The 19443-nt window shown below is 55.9% G+C and overlaps 1 protein-coding gene and 2 non-coding genes across 26 annotated transcripts in view; 2 read left to right on the forward strand and 1 right to left on the reverse strand.

The window, feature by feature from the left end:
* DNM1 (dynamin 1) overlaps window positions 1–19443 on the reverse strand; it is a 51805-nt gene that overhangs the window by 1347 nt on the left and 31015 nt on the right. For 6 of the 24 annotated variants that reach the window (XM_009457353.4, XM_520289.7, XM_054659158.2 and 3 more), the window contains exons 12-21: window positions 14443–14513; window positions 14177–14228; window positions 13960–13971; window positions 11611–11724; window positions 7460–7569; window positions 6434–6545; window positions 5985–5996; window positions 5167–5337; window positions 3542–3783; window positions 2958–3173 (exon numbers count right to left, since the gene is read on the reverse strand). In XM_009457353.4, the coding sequence (XP_009455628.1) occupies window positions 2958–3173; window positions 3542–3783; window positions 5167–5337; window positions 5985–5996; window positions 6434–6545; window positions 7460–7569; window positions 11611–11724; window positions 13960–13971; window positions 14177–14228; window positions 14443–14513 (1112 nt within the window). The other 18 variants (XM_003312286.6, XM_003312287.5, XM_003312285.5 and 15 more) reach the window with 9 other exon arrangements.
* On the forward strand, window positions 8916–9024 carry MIR3154 (microRNA mir-3154). Its single transcript, NR_106666.1, has one exon. It is a non-coding gene; the product is annotated as a microRNA mir-3154 (primary transcript).
* MIR199B (microRNA mir-199b) lies at window positions 9133–9241 on the forward strand. Its single transcript, NR_035705.1, has one exon. It is a non-coding gene; the product is annotated as a microRNA mir-199b (primary transcript).

The following is a 19443-nucleotide window of genomic DNA, read 5'->3' on the forward strand; positions in this document are numbered from 1 at the left end:
TGGCACAAGTGACCCTAGGAGCAACAGGCCAAGGTGCGTGAGCCCGCTGGCTGGCTACGGTGCTTCAGCTGGGGCCAGGGACACTGCCTTCAGTCACACTAGCAGCTATGACGGTACCTGGGAGGGAGGGAAGGGGGCTGTGTGTCCCTGCCTGGCCTGTGAGGTATGTCGTGGGATGACCGTGTGTATGGGACTCTCAAGTTTTACCCTAGGTCACCACTGGATTGCCGGCAGATAGAGGAGGTGGGACCCTGACTATCACCCCTGCTCTACGGTGGATTTGGCTCTCAGCACTCCCAGGCTGGGAGCTGGATGCCCTACCCAGGGAGCATGACTCAGACTGCACACCAGGCACGGTGTGCCCAGGATGACGTTCCTAGGCCTCTGGCCGCCTCAGAGTCCAGCCCCACACATGACCCCTCCAAGCTCCCAGCCTTTACACCATAAACCACGAGCTCTCTGCCCTCTCTGACGGCTCCAGAGAGCACCCATGTCTGCCAGCTTGGGCGCGGAGCCTGTTCCAAGAGCCTCCAGGCTCAGCCATGGAGGCCTTGGGCAGTGGCACTGAGTCCCGAGGCTCGCAGGGAAGGGAGGTGAGAGAGCCAGCGGCACAAGGACAGAAAGAGGAAAGAGCAAGTCTGCAGCTGCAGAAGGGAGGGGCGGGGAGCCTGGCTCTGAGGTCCCAGGTGCGCGCCCCGTGTGGAGCTAGTGCAGCGGGGCAGACACACCGTTCATGCAGCAGGCGGTGAGGCATGTACCTACCATGGCTGACGCTCCTCAGGGGTCACTGATAGTGATTCTGAAAGACAGCACGAAATCAACATGGCAGTTCACACGCACGGGTGGGGCAGGCCTGGGGGTGGGGGACACACACACGCACACGCCCGGGCGTGCACACACATGCTGTGAGGCCCCATGGCCCACATGCACACGCTAACACACATGCCCACAAACAACACGCATACGCCTCCTTCCCCACCACCTCCCAGTGCCCAGCACCCTCACTGGCCGGCGGCGCGTGCAGCATGGATCTGGGGCATGCAGCCACTCAGCACACTGAAGCACACGTGTGGGCAGAGTCACAACACAGAAGCTCACCCGCACACAGAGGCATTTGCACCAGCTCCCTGCACACTCGTGCCTGGTGTGCTTAGGGGACCACCCGTGCTGCTCATGGAGATAGGGCTTGCTCACTAATGTCCAGCTGTCATTTCTCCACCTAACAGCCTTCTGTGGTTCCCTACTGCCCACAGCATTGAGCCCCAACAAGTCAAACTTTTCAGACTTTGAAGGTTCTCCACCTTATGCCCCACCCTGCCCACAGAGCTCTTCCTCATTCTGTCTCTGTTCTCTGCTTTGTCCAGTGGCTGTCCTCGTTGCAGCCCACACTACACCTCTGCCCACACTGCAGCTCTTGGCCCAGATACCCTCCTGATTCCTTGCCACGTAAGCCTATCTCAGCCATGCCTCAGACTGCACTGAAGTCAGGTTGCCTTGAAGAAGCTCTCCCAGACTGCTCTTTTCCCCAAGGTAGGGTCATGATTCGCCAAATGTTTCATGTGTGTTAGCAAGACTGGAGTTGGGGCAGGCATCAAACCTTACATCACAGATTTCACACCGCACCATAGACCTGGGTGCCAAATACCCTGAAGAATCTGAACTCACGTTGGCGGTTAGCAAAGTGCTCCTATGGCTGCATCTGCAGTTAACACAGCATCCCTATAGCCACTGTCTCCCTCGATCCCCACAACCACCCTGGGAAAAAGGCAGAATGTCATCATTTGATAGAAGGGATGCTGAGGCTCTGGGAGGGGAAGAGAAGTGTCTAAAGGCCCAGGGTGAAGCAGCATCTCTGGACTCCCAGTCCAGTCCTCTTGCCCAATACCATGCTGCTTGCCTCTACGCATCTGCTTTGGTCATCAGAGCATCATAGGGCAAGCCCCAATCCCTGCCTCATTTTGGTTTATGGGTGCTAGACCGACAGCCCTACCCTCCAGCCATGCAGAAACAAAACAGATGCTATTGTTCTGCTGTGTTCTTCCTTAGAGAATGTGGCCAGTGGAAACAGGGCAGACTGGGAATTGGAGTGAACTTCCTTGAAAGAGAGTCATGGGTCAAGAAGGTCAAGCCAAAGGATGTAGTAGAAAGCTTTTCCCTAGAAATCTTTGGGAATGAAGCAGGCTTCAAGCACTCCCATCCCTGCCCCTGCCGCCACCCCTACCACATTGGTTTAGACTGGGTAGGGCCAGAAGTCGGGGGGGGGGTGGGGGGGGGGAGGAAAAAAGCCATCAGATTGCCCACGGCCCCAGGCTGCTTCCCCAGCTGCTCCTGTCCTAGCCCGGGCCTGGGTGCCATGCTTACACTCTCACACTCGTGTGCACGCCCACACACACATCACACACCTTTCTAGTCACACAGTCACAGCCTGGCCTCTGCTCCTGTGGGCCAGTGGCTGGACACCCCCTGGGATGGCTCAAAGGAGTCAGGGCTGGGAAGTGGGGACATCAGGGTAGCTGAAGGAAATCCACACACTCAGAGCAGATCGGGGTTCAGACTCAGACCTAAGGTAGGCTCCCCAGGGGCTGGGAGAGGAATTGGACGGAATGGAGGATGGAGGACAGCAAGAAGAAACGAGGAGGAATGCAACGTGTGGGCGGCCGCCAAGAGTGAAAATAGAGGGAAGCGCCATGCAAGTGCTGGAAAGAAGGGGGCAGGTGGGACGAGCCCCACAGCCCCCTCCCCAGAAACGACCACCTCCGGGACTCAGCGCTCCCTCGGGGGCAGGCTCCGCCAGCCCTCGGCCACACGTGGCGTGGCTCCGGCACCCAGAGTCCGATTGCCTGGGATAGAAACGGCCGGTTCTGGCGGCCAGGTCCGATGCTCTGGAATCCAGCCCCATTTCCCTCCCGGCCACGCCCGTCCGGCAGCCTCTCCAGTCGCATTCAGCCCCTACTCACCTGGGGACCCCGGGCGGGGCGCGGTTGGGGCGCGAGGGCACCTGAGGGGGAGGGCCGAAAGGGTCAGGGGAAGCCCCCGGCCTGGAGGGCACGGGGGGCGCCCCCCCCAGGGCGGACCCAGCAGGCGGAGGCCCAGGAGCAGGGCCCCGGGACCCGGGCCGGGCTGGGGGCACGGCGGGGGCTCGGCGCTGCGGCGTGGGGCTGGACGTGGGCGACCTGAGGGCGACAGGGAGCGAGGAACAAGTAGAGGCGAGATGAGCAGCTCCGCCCACCCAGAGGCCCCGCCCCAGCCCAGTGCTGGCCACGCCCATGCACGCAAGCCCCTCCCTGCCGCACCCCTAAGGCGGTCGCCGGAGCTTAAGCCCCGCCCCCAGCGGCGCCAACGCCCCAGCTCCACCCAGCCTTGCAGCCAGCTCTCCACGGCAAGCCCCGCCCCGCGACAAGCCCCGCCCTCTCTAAGCTCCGCCCCTCGCTCCAGGTGGGAGCCACCCCGGTGACGCGGGCGCGCCACTGCCCGGTCCCGGCATTCCTCCCGCGGGCCCCGGGCTGGGGGGCTTTGGGGCCGTGGGGGCCGGCCCTGGTACCTGCGTCCGGCCGGTACGCTCTGCACCTGCAGCCAGGAGTCGTCCACGGGCGGGGGCATGGGCGTGCTGACGGTGGTCGTGTTGATGTCGCCGATGATGCTGAGCGCCTCCTTCAGTGCGTGGTACATGCGCAGCATCTCGTCGCGCCGCTGTGCCTGCTCCGCCGACTCCTCCATCAGCGTGTTCTGGTCCCCACACGAGTACAGGTTGGCCAGCAGCTCCGAGAAGATGAACTCCTTGGTCTGCGAGTAGGCAAAGAGGGAAGGAGGTGGGGACCTGATGCCTGTGCCGCCCTGGCTGCCCTGGCCGCCCCACCGGGCCCTGCTGGGACTGTGAGCTGGTGTGGCTTTTCAGACGCGGCTCCTACACTGCGTAGACTGGAAGATTCGCCTCCCCACCGCGCTTTTCTCACTCAGATGAGGACACTGAGGTCCACAGGAAAAGTCATCTGACCAAGGTCACAGAACCGGGAGGGACTTAGGACCTATCATGCCACCAGAACTCTTGTCTACTCAGTTTTTGTTTTTTGTTTTTTGTTTTTTTGTTTTTTTCCTGGAGATAGGGTCTCGCTCTTTCACCAGGCTGGAGTACAGTAGGGAGATTACCACTCACTGTAGCCTCAACCTCCTGGGCTCAAAGTTATCTTCCAATGTCAGCCTCTCCAGTAGCTAGGACTACAGGCACGTGCTGCCACCAACCCCAGCTATTCTTTTTTTTTTTTTTGAGACGGAGTTTCACTCTTGTTACCCACGCTGGAGTGTAATGGCACAATCTCAGCTCACCGCAACCTCCGCCTCCCGGGTTCAAGCAATTCTCCTGCCTCAGCCTCCTGAGTAGCTGGGATTACAGGCATGTGCCACCACGCCCGGCTAATTTTGTATTTTTAATAGAGATGCGGTTTCTCCATGTTGGTCAGGCTGGTCTCAAACTCCCAACTTCAGGTGATCTGCGCACCTCGGCCTCCCAAAGTGCTGGGATTACAGGCATGAACTACCGCGCCCGGCCAACCCCCGCTATTCTTTAAAATTTTTGTGTAGAGACAAGGTCTCACTGTGTTGCCCAAGCTGGTCTTGAACTCCTGGGCTCAAGTGATCCTCCTGCCTTGTCCTCCCAAAGTGCTGGGATTACAGGCATGAGCCACCGTGCACAGCCCCTCATTATATTTCTTCTTCTTTTTTTTTTTTTTGAGATGGAGTCTCGCTCTGTCGGCCAGGCTGGAGTGCAGTGGCAGGATCTCGGTTCACTGCAACCTCCGCCTCCTGGATTCAAGTGATTCTCCTGCCTCAGCCTCCCGAGTAGCTGCAATTACAGGCTCACGCTACCACACCTGGCTAATTTTTCTATTTTTAGTAGAGATGGGGTTTCACCATGTTGGCCAGGCTGGTCTTAAACTCCTGACCTCACGTGATCCACCTGCCTTGGCCTCCCAAAGTGCTGGGATTACAGGTGTGTGCCACCGCGCCCAGCCCCTCATTATATTTCTATTGGACAGCTCTGGTCTGGACCGTGCCTCCCTCCCTGGACGTGGTCCCATAGGGCTGGTTGGCATCTCCCCCAGGCCAACATGGCCGCCTGCATCCCCAGTGCCACAGGATTTCCCTGCCCCCATGCAGTGGAGCACGCACATTGTTAATCATGAGGTGCATGATGGTCTTGGGCATGAGGTCCCTCACGGTCTTGTTGACAATGGCCATGTATGAGTCCACAAGATTCCGGATGGTCTCCACTTGCCGCTCCAGCTGTGGGTCCATGGAATGCATGAAGCTGTCGGAGCCATTCTCCTCGGTCTCGCTGGCCTGCCATGGAGAACACAAGGGCCTCAGGTGGCCAGGCCATGCAGCCAGGCTCCAGGCATCCCCAGGATCTCAGCCCCTCCAAGGGTACCCAGAATATTGAGGCACAGAGAGAAGCGACTGGCCTGAATACATACCCGGCTCCGCATCCCTGTGCCTCTCAGGGCCCTAGACTCCCCTGATTCAGCCTTGTCTTGGTTCTGACTCTAGTGCCTAGAATTTGCCTCAATTTCCCAATCCAGAAATTATTATTATTATTATTTTAAGAAAGTCTTGCTTTGTCACCCAGGCTGGAGTGCAGTGGTGCTGTATTGGCTCATTGCAACCTCCTCCTGGGTTCAAGCGATTCTCCTGCCTCAGCCTCCTGAGTAGCTGGGATTACAGGCGCGCACCACCATGCCTGGCTAATTTTTGTATTTTTAGTAGAGATGGGGTTTCACCGTGTTGGCCAGGCTGGTCTCAAACTCCTGACCTTGTGATCCGCCCACCTCGGCCTCCCAAAGTGTTGGGTTTACAGGTGTGAGCCACTGCGCCTGGCCCCAATCCAGAAATTAGAAAAGAACATCTCCAGGTCCCTTGCTTGAAAACCTGGCTGGAGCTGGTGCCAGGCTGCAGATGCCTGGCAGGAGGCAAGAGAAGGGCACACTCACTTTCTCTTTGTCCTGGGAGGCCCACACACCAACATTGCCACCGCCGCCACCACCAGGGAGCACAGCCGAAGGAAACACAGAGAGGAAAAGGGGAGAGATTGAGTGAACCTGGGATACTGCACCCCAACTCTCAGGCTACTCTAGACATCGCCACAGTGAAATAGGGGAGAAAAGAGAAGGCAGTCACAAGAAACTACCATCATAGAAAGGGGATGCAGGAAATGCCATCTGCAACAGAGACAGAGACACAAAACTGCCACTGGAGAAGGATGGGAAGACCAAGAGACTTATCTCTGTTCCCACCCCCAGAGTGGGTAGGGGGGAGGATTCCTATTATTTCTGAGCCAAATAAGGGCTCGGAAACATGGCATGACTTGGCATCACTGAGGATGGTGCCCCAGGGGCCCTAGGATCATGCTTGCCCCTCCTCTCCTTGCCCTGCCACTCACCCCAACACGCTCAGGGTACACGCCAGCCCTCAGGAAGGAGGCCTTCCAGCTGTCCACCTCCTCCTGTGTCTCACAGGCCAGCTCCAGCTGCCGATAATCCTTGTAGACATTCCTGCAAGACAGGGCAGGCAGTGAGGGCAGATGGGCAAAGTCTGACCCTCCCTGGGGGTTAAGGGCATGCCCAGACTTTGGGGTCAACATGCCTGAGGCCAGCTCATTTCCCAGCTGTGTGACCCTGTGCAAGTCCCTTCCTCTCTCTCAGCCTCAGTTTCCTCACTGGGAAGATGGGTTAATAATAATTCCTGCCTCCTTGGGTCACTGAGGATTCAGTGAAGTGAGTGGTAAAATGCTTAGAAGGGGACTGGACCTTTGACAAGAGGACAACCATAGTCAGTGAAGTCTCTAGCTTGGGGCCCAGATCCCACCAGCTTTCTCCGTGGCTCTCTAAGGACCCCTCTGATGGCAGCTGGACTGAACCCTCATCTCCGAGTAGCAGAGGGCCCACTAGAGTCAGCCTTGGGTCAGGAAGGAAGAGGACTAGTACTGCCACCACCCTATAGGAAAGACAGCAGGAGAAGAGGACCAGGCCTGACTAGGGCCCTTTGGCTCCAGTGCCTGGCAGAGTGTCTCATGAAGAGCATGCACTATACCAGTGACTATGGAAGGGAGGAAGGGACGGAGGGAGGGAGGGAAGGGGAGAATGGAAGGAAGGGAGGAAGGGAGGGAGGGAGGAAGGAGGGAAGAAAAAAGGGAGGGAGGGAGGGAGGGAGGAAAGGAGGGAGGATGGAAGGAAGGAAGGGAGGAAGGAAAAGAGGGAGGGAAGGAGGAGGGAAGGGAAGGGGAGGGGATGGGAGATCTTGACATGATGTCTAGCTCAAAGCAGGAACTCAATAAGCATCTGTCAGTGGATGGCTTGCTGTGGGGCCTAGGGGAGGTTCCTCTCCTCCCTGGATCCCTGTACCCAGCTTCTACTCAGTGAGGGTGGTTTTGGGGCTGCAGCAGCCACAGCCAGGGGCAGGCAGGCACCTCTGCTCCGTGTTAAAGAGGGCAAAGATATGCTTGCTCGACATAAAGCCCTTCTCCACGTCCCGCAGCTTGAGGTTGTCCACAGACAGCATGTATTTCTTCTCTTTCTCCTGTGGGTGCAGGTAGGAGCAATGGGGTGAGGTTGGCACTGTTCTCTGCCACACCTCACTCTCTAAGAGTCCGCCTGACTGGCCCAGGGCTTCTAAGCATCAGCCCCCTCCCACTGCGAAGGTGCAGCTAGATAAAAGCCTGGCCACGGACCGTAGGCCTCCTGGGCACCGCCGACCCCCACAGAGCCAGTCCCACCAGCTCTGCATATATGCCGGAGGCCAGGGGGCTGGTGAGGGGTGGGGAGGCTGAGAGTGGCTCCCACAATCCCTCCCCAGGCAAGTCCTGGATACAAGCCAGGCCAGCCTCAGGCAGGGACCGCACACTCAGGCCTCTCTCGCCCCCGGCCTGGCCGCCTCTGACTTCATTTCCTGACTGCAGAGACCAGGAAGGGGGGCCACCAGACCCGGCGGCTTCAAAGGGCCGGCTCAGCCCACTCCCCCGAGCTCCCCATGTGTTAGCAATAAGGCAGCCAGCACCAGCCTGGAGATGGTGTGCCTGTGTGTGCAACATGTGTGTAGTTGTGTGTTTGTGCCAACACATGCAAGCCCAAGTACATATCCTATCAGCTATTGTGTGTGTGTGCACATGTGTATCTGGGGAGGTGCCCAGCATGAACCATGTGTCAGTGTCAGCGTGTCTGCATCTCAGTGTGGATGTGTGCACACTTTGTGGATGTGTGTGGCAATTGTGCGAGCCTACATGTTTGCAGAGCCATGCCTGTGGACTTATACTGGGGTACACATCTTACCTGCACACCGTGGTACAATGGGCTGTGTGTTTGATTTATCTAGAGCTGTCTGGGAGGAGTTATGTGTATCTGTGCACAGGCGTGTGGGGTGCTAGGCCCATATGTGTGCTCGGTGTGGGCACATGTGTATGTAGGCTGCTGTGTCCCAGGGGAGGGGTTCAGGGATCTGGGGAGGAGGTACCCCAGGATGGGGCTCTGGGAGAGGGGAGGGGTTTTTGTCACCCATGCCCTACTTGTTCACGGGGGTCGTCTGTGTGGGCCTCGGGGACTCAAAGAGGTTGGGCATGAGCCTTGCCTAGGATCTCAGGTGGGGGGCTGGGTTTAGGGGGACCTTGCTCCCCCGTCCTGGCGTCATCCCGCCCACCCCTTTCTGCCCCCAACGCCCCCCTGGCCCATGCAGCCACATAAAGCCCTCTTTATGCCAGGCGGGTGGCCGGGAGCCCCAGAGGGCGGCTGGGGGAGGAGAGGAGGAAGTTGCACACACGGCCAGGGAACATCTGGAAGCGTTCGAGAGAGGCCCCGCCACCACCCGCCCTGTGCTCCGGGGTTGGACACTAGGTAGGAGCGGCCTCCTCCCCCCACCCCTCCCTTCCTGCCGGCCGGCCCCCTCCTCAGGCCCCTCCTTCTCAGCCCCAGCTCCCGCTCACCCCTGCCACGTCAAAGGAGGCAGAAGGGGAGTTGGGAGCAGAGAGGGGACCACGGGCTGGCTGGTCTGGGGCTAGGGGGACACGGGCTGGGGTTGGGGGGTTCTCGGATCTCCAGGGGATGGGGCTGAAGCGCCCACCGGATGGACAGACACTGCTGCCTGGATGGACCAGAGGACACCTCCACTCCGTCTACCCAGTGTTTAGACTATCTGTTCAGGACTCCCAAATTGTACAGTAGTCTGCACATTGGTTAGGCTGGGCTGGGTTAGACCCTCGGCACCGCCGCCACTGGAGAGCTGGACCGACCCCTGCCTGCCATCCCAGAACCGGAGCCTGGAGCCAGGGGGTTGGGGCACAGGGCGGGCTGGGAGGAGGCACAGATGGATGGGGGTGCCACCCTGCTGTGGGACTGGTTGGGGGTAGCGGTGATGGGGGAAGGGTGGCCGAGGAAGACTGAGAGGATGGGGGGGTCAATGGGGACTGGGGATGTGGGCAGCCGCCGGTCTGCCCAAAGAGCCTCCCTCACCCCAAAACCTGAGGGCTGGTGGTTGAGTAGAGAAGTACAGACCACTCTCCCACCAGCCTGGACCACCTCCACATCCCCAGTGGTCCTAGTGCAAGAATCCACTCACATTCAACACACACGCACCTTGACACTCACAGCCCCAGAACTCACACACATGAGCACCCCCACACTTTCAATCTCACACCCATGTCCCACACGGACACACACAAGTGCATGCACACACACCCATACACACCCTCACAACTGGAACACTCCCCCCATCCTCACATCCCAAAGACATACATAGATTCTCAAACACCCCATACTCACACCCTCCCTCCTAGAGCCCCCTCCCCACACACACCTGCTTTTACACCCCAAGCACAGGCAGGTGCCCAGAGTCACTCCCCAGGCACACAGATTTCACCCCCAGATGCAAATGCAGACCACATATTCCAAACACACCTAGATGCTTATACCCCAATCACACTCCTAAAAAACACCCACACACCAGACCCACAAGCCACACACACACACACACACAAACACACCCCGCCTCCCAGCACCCACAGCCCACAGCTCACTCCCATCTCCCCACATATGATTCTCAGAGCTGTTTTCGTACACGACTTAACTCAGATGTACACAAAAGCTCCAGAAAGGCCTGCAGGCTCAGGCATGAGATCAGGGGACCCCCTCAGTGGCACGTGCCCCTCCCCCACAGTGTCACCCGGTCTCAGGCCCTCAGCCCCAGGTCACACGGTCTCCCTGGCCCTGAGTAAGGAACCTCAACATGGGAGACCCCAAACCCATGGGGGCATCTAGGGAGCCTGCAGAGAGACCAGCAGGAAACCACCCCCCACCCGCACCCCATGCCACTGCACACTCCATCCCTTCCAGGGGCCCCCATGGTGGGGGAGGCCAGGGTTGGGGTAATGAGGTCCAGATGGCTTGGCGCCCCCGCCAGTGACGACAGAGGGCCCCTCCCAAGGTGGAGAGTTGGGGCCCCTGCCCAGGACAAACTTGGAGGAGACAGGGACCTGGGAGGGGGCTTGGAGGCCAAAATCACAGGCCCCACCCAGAGCCCCGCTCCCCCGTTGAGGATGCTGTAGCCTCCAACAGCCCCCTCAGGAAGAAGAGGGTCCCTTCCCCCACTCCTTGGCCAGCTGGAGTTCATTACCACAAGCCCACCCCCAGCCCTCCCCATTCTCTCTGGTCACCTCTGGAATCCAGATGTGAAAGCCAAATAGACTCATTCTTAAAGGAGACCAGCAACGGGGGAAGGAGGTGGCAGGGGCTTCTGTGCACCCTAGTGGGCGGGGAGGGGTTTTTTGTGGCACCTCGGCAGAGCCCCCACACTCCTTGCCCCTCAGCCTGAGGGCACCCTGGTCATTTCCCTTGGACTGCAGGGGTCTAGGGGACTGGGGTGCAGGGGTTAACTGGGTGTCTGGCAGCTGGACTTGTGTGTGTCATGGGCCTGTGGGGGCCACGGAGGAGGCGGCACGCCCTGCAGCGGGAAAACAGGAAGGCTGCTGGGCCGCAGGGTCAGGGAGGGGCACCCAAGGCCCCTGCCCACCCTCCCCAGGGCGCTTAGCCCCAGGCTCCTCAGTCCTGCCAAGCTACCTTCTCCTTCCAACCTGGGTGAGAGGGTGCCTCCCCCTGAACCCCCAGGGTCACCTGCCTTGGACCCTTGCATCCCAACTCCACCCGTGGATCCTTTTTTTTTGAGATGGAGTCTCACTCTGTTGCCCAGGCTGGAGTGCAATGGTGCGATCTCGGCTCACTGCAACCTCCGCCTCCCGGGTTCAAGGCATTCTTGTGTCTCAGCCTCCCTAGTAGCTGGGATTACAGGCGCCCGCCAACACACCTGGTTGATTTTTGTATTTTTAGTAGAGATGGGGTTTCACCATTTTGGCCGGGCTGGTCTCGGACTCCTGACCGCAGGTGATCCACCTGCCTCGGCCTCCCAAAGTGCTGGGATTATAGGTGTGAGCCACCACGCCCAGCCTGCCCACGGATCTTTGACGAGACATTTTAAAACCCTATTCCATGGTCTAGCCCACTCCAAGCCCATGGGAGGGTCTGAGCCTGACTCTGTCCACCAGCCCAGCCCCTTGATGACCACTGGCCCTTGACTCACCTCATCATCCTTGTACCAGGACAGATTCTCAGCAGTCAGCACAAACCAGTACTCCTTGGAGCCCCCTTTCATGATGCCAATATTATTGATAGTCAGCCAGCCCTTGCGGATGACCTGGAGGGTGATGGGGCAGGAGGTCAGTGGACAGGGCCTGAGCCTCCCCATGGGGGATGGGGTAGGCAAAGAGAGGCATTCGAAACCCCACCCCTCTCCCAGCTCTCGGAGGCCTGGCAGTCAGGGAGGGTGGGGGCCAGACCTGCCTTGGTTTGAACCACAAGTGAACAGAGTGGAAGACAGAGGAAGGCAGAGATCAGCTCAGGATAAAGAGCCTTTGACAGGCAGACCTGGCCGAGTTAAGGGACTGGAGGCCTGGGTAGGGGATGAGCTCCCTGTCACTAAAAGTATGCAAGCAGAGTTTATGGGGCCGATTGGGGAAGCCAACTGCGAGTCTTGGAAGCTTAAGGTCTCATCTGTTCTGAGATGTGTTTCTGACTTTACACATGCTGCTGCCGCCTCTGCCTAGAAAGCACTTTTTCCTTTTTGCCTGGCGAATTCCTACTCAGCCTTTGAGTATCAGCTCAGGATTCACATTCTCAGGCAGCCCCTTCCTGGCCCCCAGTATAAATCAGGATTCCCATAATGATCTTTGATCACTCCCTGAAGTCGACTTCTGTAACAAGGGCTTCGATTTTTAATTAACTTCTCTGCGTGCGTGTGTGTGATTATCTGTCGATGCAGCCTCCCCTGCTAAATCATGAACTGTTGGTCACTAGTACATCCCAGCACCTTGCAGAGGGCCTGGCAGATAGTAAGTGATCAATACATATTTGTAGTATGAATAAATAAAAGCTATGATAGTATGGTTCTAAGGGTCTTTGGCTCCAGGTCCCCAGGGGCAAGGGCTGAGCCACAAAGTGCCTAGAGTAACAAGCTAAGGTCCCTTTTCATGGCAGGAAGCAGCTGTCCCCAGGACTGTCCAGAGCCATGGCCACAGTCCAGGGCCTGTGGATTCTACTTCAGGGGTAGGGTCACTGGCCAGGTACTGGCCATGGGTCAGACCGAGAGGATGAGGCAGCTGCTTCTGCTCCCTCCTGGACGCTGACCTCCCCAGCTTCTTCTCTGAGCATCCAGAGAAGACCCAAGGAGGCCTGGGGCTGGCGGCAAAGCCCTCTGGGGCCAGGCTTGCTTCTGGAGCCCTCCTTATGCCTCTCTGGTTCCCTGAGAACCTCGCTGAGAACCCAAGCTGCACAGCCCAGCAGCAGGTGAGCTGAGGGGAGACCACCAGCTGCCTCTCTCACCCCTTCCTGATCAGGCGAGGATCCCCACAGGGTCTTGTCACTGTCTTTGGAATTGAGTCCACTGTGTCCCAGGATGTGACCAGCAGATCTTGCCACCTGTTCCCCACCCTAACTTGTAGTCTTTGTCCTCCCGCTTGGCCACACCCAGCCCTGAACTCCTCTCTGCTCATCCTAAGCCCTCTCTGCAGCCCCGCACCAGGGACCTCCTGCTCTCCCAACTCCCACCCTGCATGGAGCTCTCAGGGGCCTTAGCTGGGCCCTACCAGCAGGCCCAGGTCTCCACGTCCTGTCCAGGGGCCAGCACCGTGTAGGCACCAGCTAGTGTTGGCTGAATTGAATTGTCCTGATACTACATTCATTCCTCCCTTCATTCTGTTGAGCACCTACTGCGTGCCAGGCTAGGGGCTTGAGCTGAGGATTTAATGATAAACGGGACAGACTCAGCCCTCCCCTTATGGGGCCTGGGAAGGAAATAGACATTAAGCCAATAATCACATAAACACCTAGAGTCTTACAAAGAAACTACGGCCTCTGGAACCTATGGAAAGAAAAGCTGAGGACCCTCGGGCTCATGTGTACAACTGAGCAAGCGCTTCTGACGAGGGATGTTTCCGCAGACATCTAAGGACAGAGAGCAGGACGCCAGGTGAGCAGTGACTTCTTGACTTCTCTTGACTTCTCGTTCGTCTCTTCATTCAAGTCCAGAGGCGATGGCTGTCAGCTTCTTAAAAATGTGTCTTGCTCACGTGCATCCATCCATCCAACAGATGTTTAAGGAGCACCTACTCCGTGCCAGGCCCAGCCTTCTCACCCACCCAGCCCCACACGGTCTAGCTCTGCCTGAAGTAGGTGCTTGGCTCGTGCACACAGATGGACGGGTGGATGCGGCTGGGCCTGCCTCTGGCCTGAGGGCAGGTGTGAAATGCCAGGGGCTGGTGTGTACAAGCAGCTTCAGCCAAAGGGTGCCCTCCTACCCGTTGCAGATCCCCACTGCCGATGGACCCTCCACCCCCTCACTACACAAGCCGAGAGCCCCAGTCCTGGTACTCACCAGAATCTCATCCTGCAAAGAGGTAACCATAGCAACCACGAGAGGCATCGGGGAGAGAGGAGAGAGGGTTACTGAGGCAGAGTGGGAGGCTTGTGGCTGGCAGCTGACAGGTCCCTGGCCCCCGTGGGACCCTTCCCCTCAGGGGAGGGGGCTCTCAGAGTCTGGTGTCCGTCCGGCACCCTCCATCCCTCGGGCTGGGGTGCTGGGCCCCACTCACCTGGTTCCCTGAAGTCTTCTTCTTGTTCATCTGGTTGCTCCTCTGCTGAGCACTAATGGGAGGGAGGGGAGGAGTCTCAGAACTTCTCTCAAGAGGCCCAGCTCTACTGCCCACTGCTTAGTGGGCACAGGACCCAGAGGGTTAACCTAGCAGACCTGGGCTCTACACACACACACACACACACGCACACGCACACACACACACACACACACACGTTACCTTCTCTGCCCAGGGAGCACTCACTTTTTGCCTGGGGGAGCACTCACTTGGCAAAGCCTATGAAGTCCTCATGGTTGGTGTTCATGTAAGCCAGCTCGATATCGATGAGAAGCATGACCTTCAAGGATACATAGGTTGGTGGGCAAGCGGAAAAGACACCACAAAGTTTTAAAACGCAGGGCAAGCTGGGAGAAAAGTACTTGCAGCACATATAGGAGGTTAGTATCCATAATAAATATAGTCCCTACCATCAGTGAAAGACAAAAGCTGAGCATGGTGGCTCACACCTGTAATCCCAGCACTTTGGGAGGTGGAAGTGGGAGGATTGCTTGAGCCTAGGAGTTCAAGACCAGCCTGGGCAACATAGGGAGACCTGTCTCTACCAAAAAATACAAATGTTAGCTAGGCATGGTGGCATGTGCCTGTAGTCCCAGCTACTTGGGGGGCTGAGGCGGGAGGATTGATTGAGCCCAGGAAGTTGAGGCTGCAGTGAGCCAAGATTGCACCACTGCACTCCAGCCTAGAAGACAGAGCAAAACCCTGAGAGAAAAGAAGAGAGGAGAGGAGAGGATGAAAGAAAGAAAGAAAATCACAAATTGGCCAGGTGCGGTGGCTCACGCCTGTAATCCCAGCACTTTGGGAGGCTGAGGTGGGTGGATCACAAGGTCAGGAGATCGAGACCATCCTGCCTAACACGGTGAAACCCCGTCTCTACTAAAAATACAAAAAATTAGCCGGGCGTGGTGGCGGGCTCCTGTAGTCCCAGCTACTTGGGAGGCTGAGGCAGGAGAATGGTGTGAGCCCAGGAGGTGGAGCTTGCAGTGAGCTGAGATGGCACCACTGCACTCCAGCCTGGATGACAGAGTGAGACTCCACCTCAAAAGAAAAAAAAAAAAAAAAAAGAAAATCACAAATCAAAATAGTCAAGAACATGATGAATAATTCATAGAAGAAATGCATACATCCACTAAGGATATGTAAAAAATCCTTACTCTCATTAATAAAGAAATATAGGTTAAAAATGAGGCTTTTAGCCAGGCGCAGTGGCTCATGCCTGTAATCCCAGTGCTTTGGGAGGCCGAAGTGGGCGGATCACCTGAGGTCAGGAGTTCGAGACCAGCCTGACCAACATGGAGAAATCCCGTCTCTACTAAAAATACAAAATTAGATGGGCATGGTGGCACATGCCTGTAATCCCAGCTACTTGGGAGGCTAAGGCAGGGGAATCACTTGAACTCAGGAGGCGGAGATTGCAGTGAGCCGAGATTGTGCCATTGCACTCCAGCCTGGGCAACAAGAGCGAAACTCTGTCACAAACAAACAAACAAACAAACAAACAAACAGAGGCTTTTTAAATGATCAGCATGACACAAGTGTTGGGAAATGAGCTCTCTCATATATTGTTGATGGAAGTGTAAATCAGCATCACCTTCTCTGAGGGCAATTTGGTAATATTTAACAACATTAAAATGCACAGGGCCGGGTGTGGTGGCTCATGCCTGTAATCCCAGCATTTTGGGAGGCCTAGGCAGGAGGATTGCTTGAACCTAGGAATTCAAGACCAACCTGGGAAACATGGAGAAACCCTGTCTCTACAAAAAATAGAAAAATTAGCCAGGTGTGGTGGTGTACGCCTGTGGTCCCAGCTACTTGGGAAGCTGAGGTGGGAGGATCGCTTGAGCCCAGGGATGCAGAGGTTGCAGTGAGCCATAATGGCACCACTACACTCCAGCCTGGGCGTCACAGCGAGACCCTGTCTCAAAACAAACAAACAAACAATGCACATATTCACTTCCAGAATTGTATCTCACAGATACACTCATCAAGTGAGCAAAGATACATGAGCCAGAGTATTCAAAGCAGTACAGTTTGTAATAGAGAAAAATTGGGAGCAAGCCAGTGGCCATCTGAGGGTGAAATAGATTATGATACTCTCTAGACAAGAAAGCACCCTGCAGCTGTTCAAAAGAACAAGGACAGGCCGGGCGGGGTGGCTCACGCCTATAATCCCAGCACTTTGGGAGGCCGAGGCAGGTAGATCGCTTGAGGTCACAAGTTCACAAGTTCGAGACCAGCCTGGCCAACATGGTGAAACCCTGTCTCTACAAAAATACAAAAATTAGCCGGGCATGGTGGCATGCACCTGTGGTCCCAGCTACTTGGGAGGTTGCGGCAGGAGAATGGCTTGAACCTGGGAGGCAGAGATTGCAGTGAGCCGAGATTGAGCCACTGCACTCCAGCCTGGGCAACTGAGAGAGACTCTGTCTCAAAAAAAAAAAAAAAAAAGAACAAGGATAATGTCCAGGTTCCGGCCTGGGAAGACCCTTGCAAACGATTAAATGTGAACATATTTGGAATTGAGTAGTTATGAGAATGACTTTCCAGATGGGACAAAGACTGCCAGGTTCAGACCCAAGCCCCACTGCTTCCTGTGAGCTTGGGGTCTGTCCTCACTTAGCCTCAAAGTCCACAAATGTAGCGTTTCTGCCTCTTAGAACTGGTGAAGACACAGGAGATGAGATACTCAACAGATGTTAGATATTACAATTATCTTCAGAGGAAAAAGGCAAGGCACACAGCAGGCTTGTGGTTTAGGATAAAGATGGAATCTGGATTGTGTGTGTTTGTGTGTGAGTGCACACGCATAAGAAAATGCCTGCAAGGTGACACACTAAACTGTTTTGCTTTTTGGGGTATCACTGAGGCAGAGTCTCACTGTGTTGCCCATGCTGGAATGCAGTGGCATGATCATGGGTCACTGCAGCCTCCACTTCCTGGGCTCAAGCGACCCTCCCACCTCAGCCTCCCATGTAGCTAGGAATTCAGGTGCATGCCGCCTCGCCTAGCTAGTTTTTTAAATTTTTTGTAGAGACGGGGTCTTGCCATGTTGCCCTGGCTGGTCTCAAACTCCTGGGCTCATATAATCCTCCCCCACCTAGGCCTCCCAAAGTGCTGGGGTTACAGGTATAAGCCACTGTGTGAAGCCCCAAACTGTTAGTAATGGTTATTTTTCAGGAAGAACTAGGGGTGGGGAAGAGTGAATGGAGGGCTATCTCCTTGTAATTTAACCACTTCGATACTGAGTGAATGTTTTATTGAGTATTTATGATGTTTGTAATTAAAAAGCAATCAATAAGGATTTAAAAATATGACATCAACAACAAAAACATGAATGAATGGAGATGGCAGCATCATGGAGAGATGTGTGAAAACAGGAAATGGGAAATGGGAGCCAGAGGGGGCTACAACAGACATGTAGGGGCATGGCAGACAGGGATCAGGAAGGAGGACTAGCCTCCGAGCTCCATGAGGGCCACGATGGGCCCTGCTCACCTCTGCTCCGTGCAGCTCAGAGGTAGCGTTCAGTGGCTATGTTTGTGATTGAAGGAAGAAATGAATGAATATTTGATGAACGATGACATAAAAGGTGGGGGTGGCTATGAGGGGTATAATGTGACCCAGAGAAACAGCAAATAGACAAAGAGAGGCCCAAAGAGAGGACCACAAGGATAGACTGCCAGAAAGTGAAGAAAGCCTGACCAGCCTGGGCACGGTGGCTTATGCTCGTAATCTCAGCATTTTGGGAGGCTGAGGCAGATCGCTTGAGCCCAGAAGTTTGAGACCATCCTGGGCACCATAGTGAGACCCCCGTCTCTACAAAAAATTTTAAAATTAGCCAGGCGTAGTGGCATGTACCTGTAGCCCCAGCTACTCGGGAGGCTAAAGTCGGAGGATCGCTTGAGCCTGGGAGGTCGAGTCTTCAGTGAACCATGATCATGCTACTGCACTCCTGCCTAGCAGGGGCGACAGAGCAGGACTCTGTCTCCAAAAAAATAAGCATAGAACCAGCCTATGGCCCAGCATTTCCACTTTTAGGTATATACTCAAAAGGGTAGAAAGTGGGGACTCAGATAGGGATTTGTACACTCATCTTCAAAGCAGTGTGATTCACAATGGCCAAAAGGTAGGAAAAACCCACATGAATAAACAAAGTGTGGTCCATCCATACAATGGAATATTATTCAAGCCTTAAAAAGGAAGCAGCTTGTTTTTTTTTTGAGACGGAGTCTCACTCTGTTGCCCAGGCTGGAGTGCAATGGCACGATCTCAGCTCACTGCAACCTCTGCCTCCCGGGTTCAAGTGGTTCTCCTGCCTCAGCTTCCTGAATAGCTGGGATTACAGGCGCCCACCACCAAGTCCGGCTAAATTTTGTATTTTTAGTAGAGATGGGGTTTCACCATGTTGGCCAGGCTGGTCTTAAACTCCTGACCTCGTGATCTGCCCACCTCGGCCTCCCAAAGTGCTTGGATTACAGGCATGAGCCACCACGCCCAGCCAGGAAGCAGCTTTTGACACATGCTACAATACGGATGGTCCTGGAAGACATTATGCTAAGTGACAGATACTGTATGACTCCACTTACGTGAGGTCCCTAGAAAAGTCAAATTCATAGAGACAGGCCAGGCACGGTGGCTCACACCTGTAATCCCAGTACTTTGGGAGGCCGAGGCGGGTGGATCACTTGAGGTCAGGAGTTTGAGAACAGCCTGTTCAACATGGTGAAATCCCATCTCTACCAAAAATATAAAAAATTAGCTGGGTGTGTGGTGCGTGCCTGTAATTCCAGCTACTCGGGAAGCTGAGGCAGGAGAATCGCTTGAACTCAGGAAGCGGAGGTTGCAGTGAACCGATTTCATGCCACTGTACTCCAGCCTGGGCAACAGCGAGGCTCCGTCTTCAAACAAACAAACAAACAAACAACAAATTCATAGAGACAGAAAGTTGAATGGTGGCTGCCAGCTGCCGGGAGCTGGGGGAGCAGGGAATGGGATGTTAGTGTTTAATGGGAGAGTTTCCGTTTTGCAAGATGAAAAGAGTTCTGTGGGCCGGGCGCGGTGGCTCACGCCTGTAATCCCAGCACTTTGGGAGGCTGAGGTGGGCAGATCACTTGAGGTCAGGAGTTTGAGACCAGCCTGGCCAACGTGGTGAAACCCTGTCTGTACTAAAAATACAAAAATTACCCGGGCATGGTGGCTCACGCCACCTC

This window comes from Pan troglodytes, chromosome 11, assembly GCF_028858775.2.
Source record: "Pan troglodytes isolate AG18354 chromosome 11, NHGRI_mPanTro3-v2.0_pri, whole genome shotgun sequence".
Classification (NCBI taxonomy): domain Eukaryota; kingdom Metazoa; phylum Chordata; class Mammalia; order Primates; family Hominidae; genus Pan; species Pan troglodytes.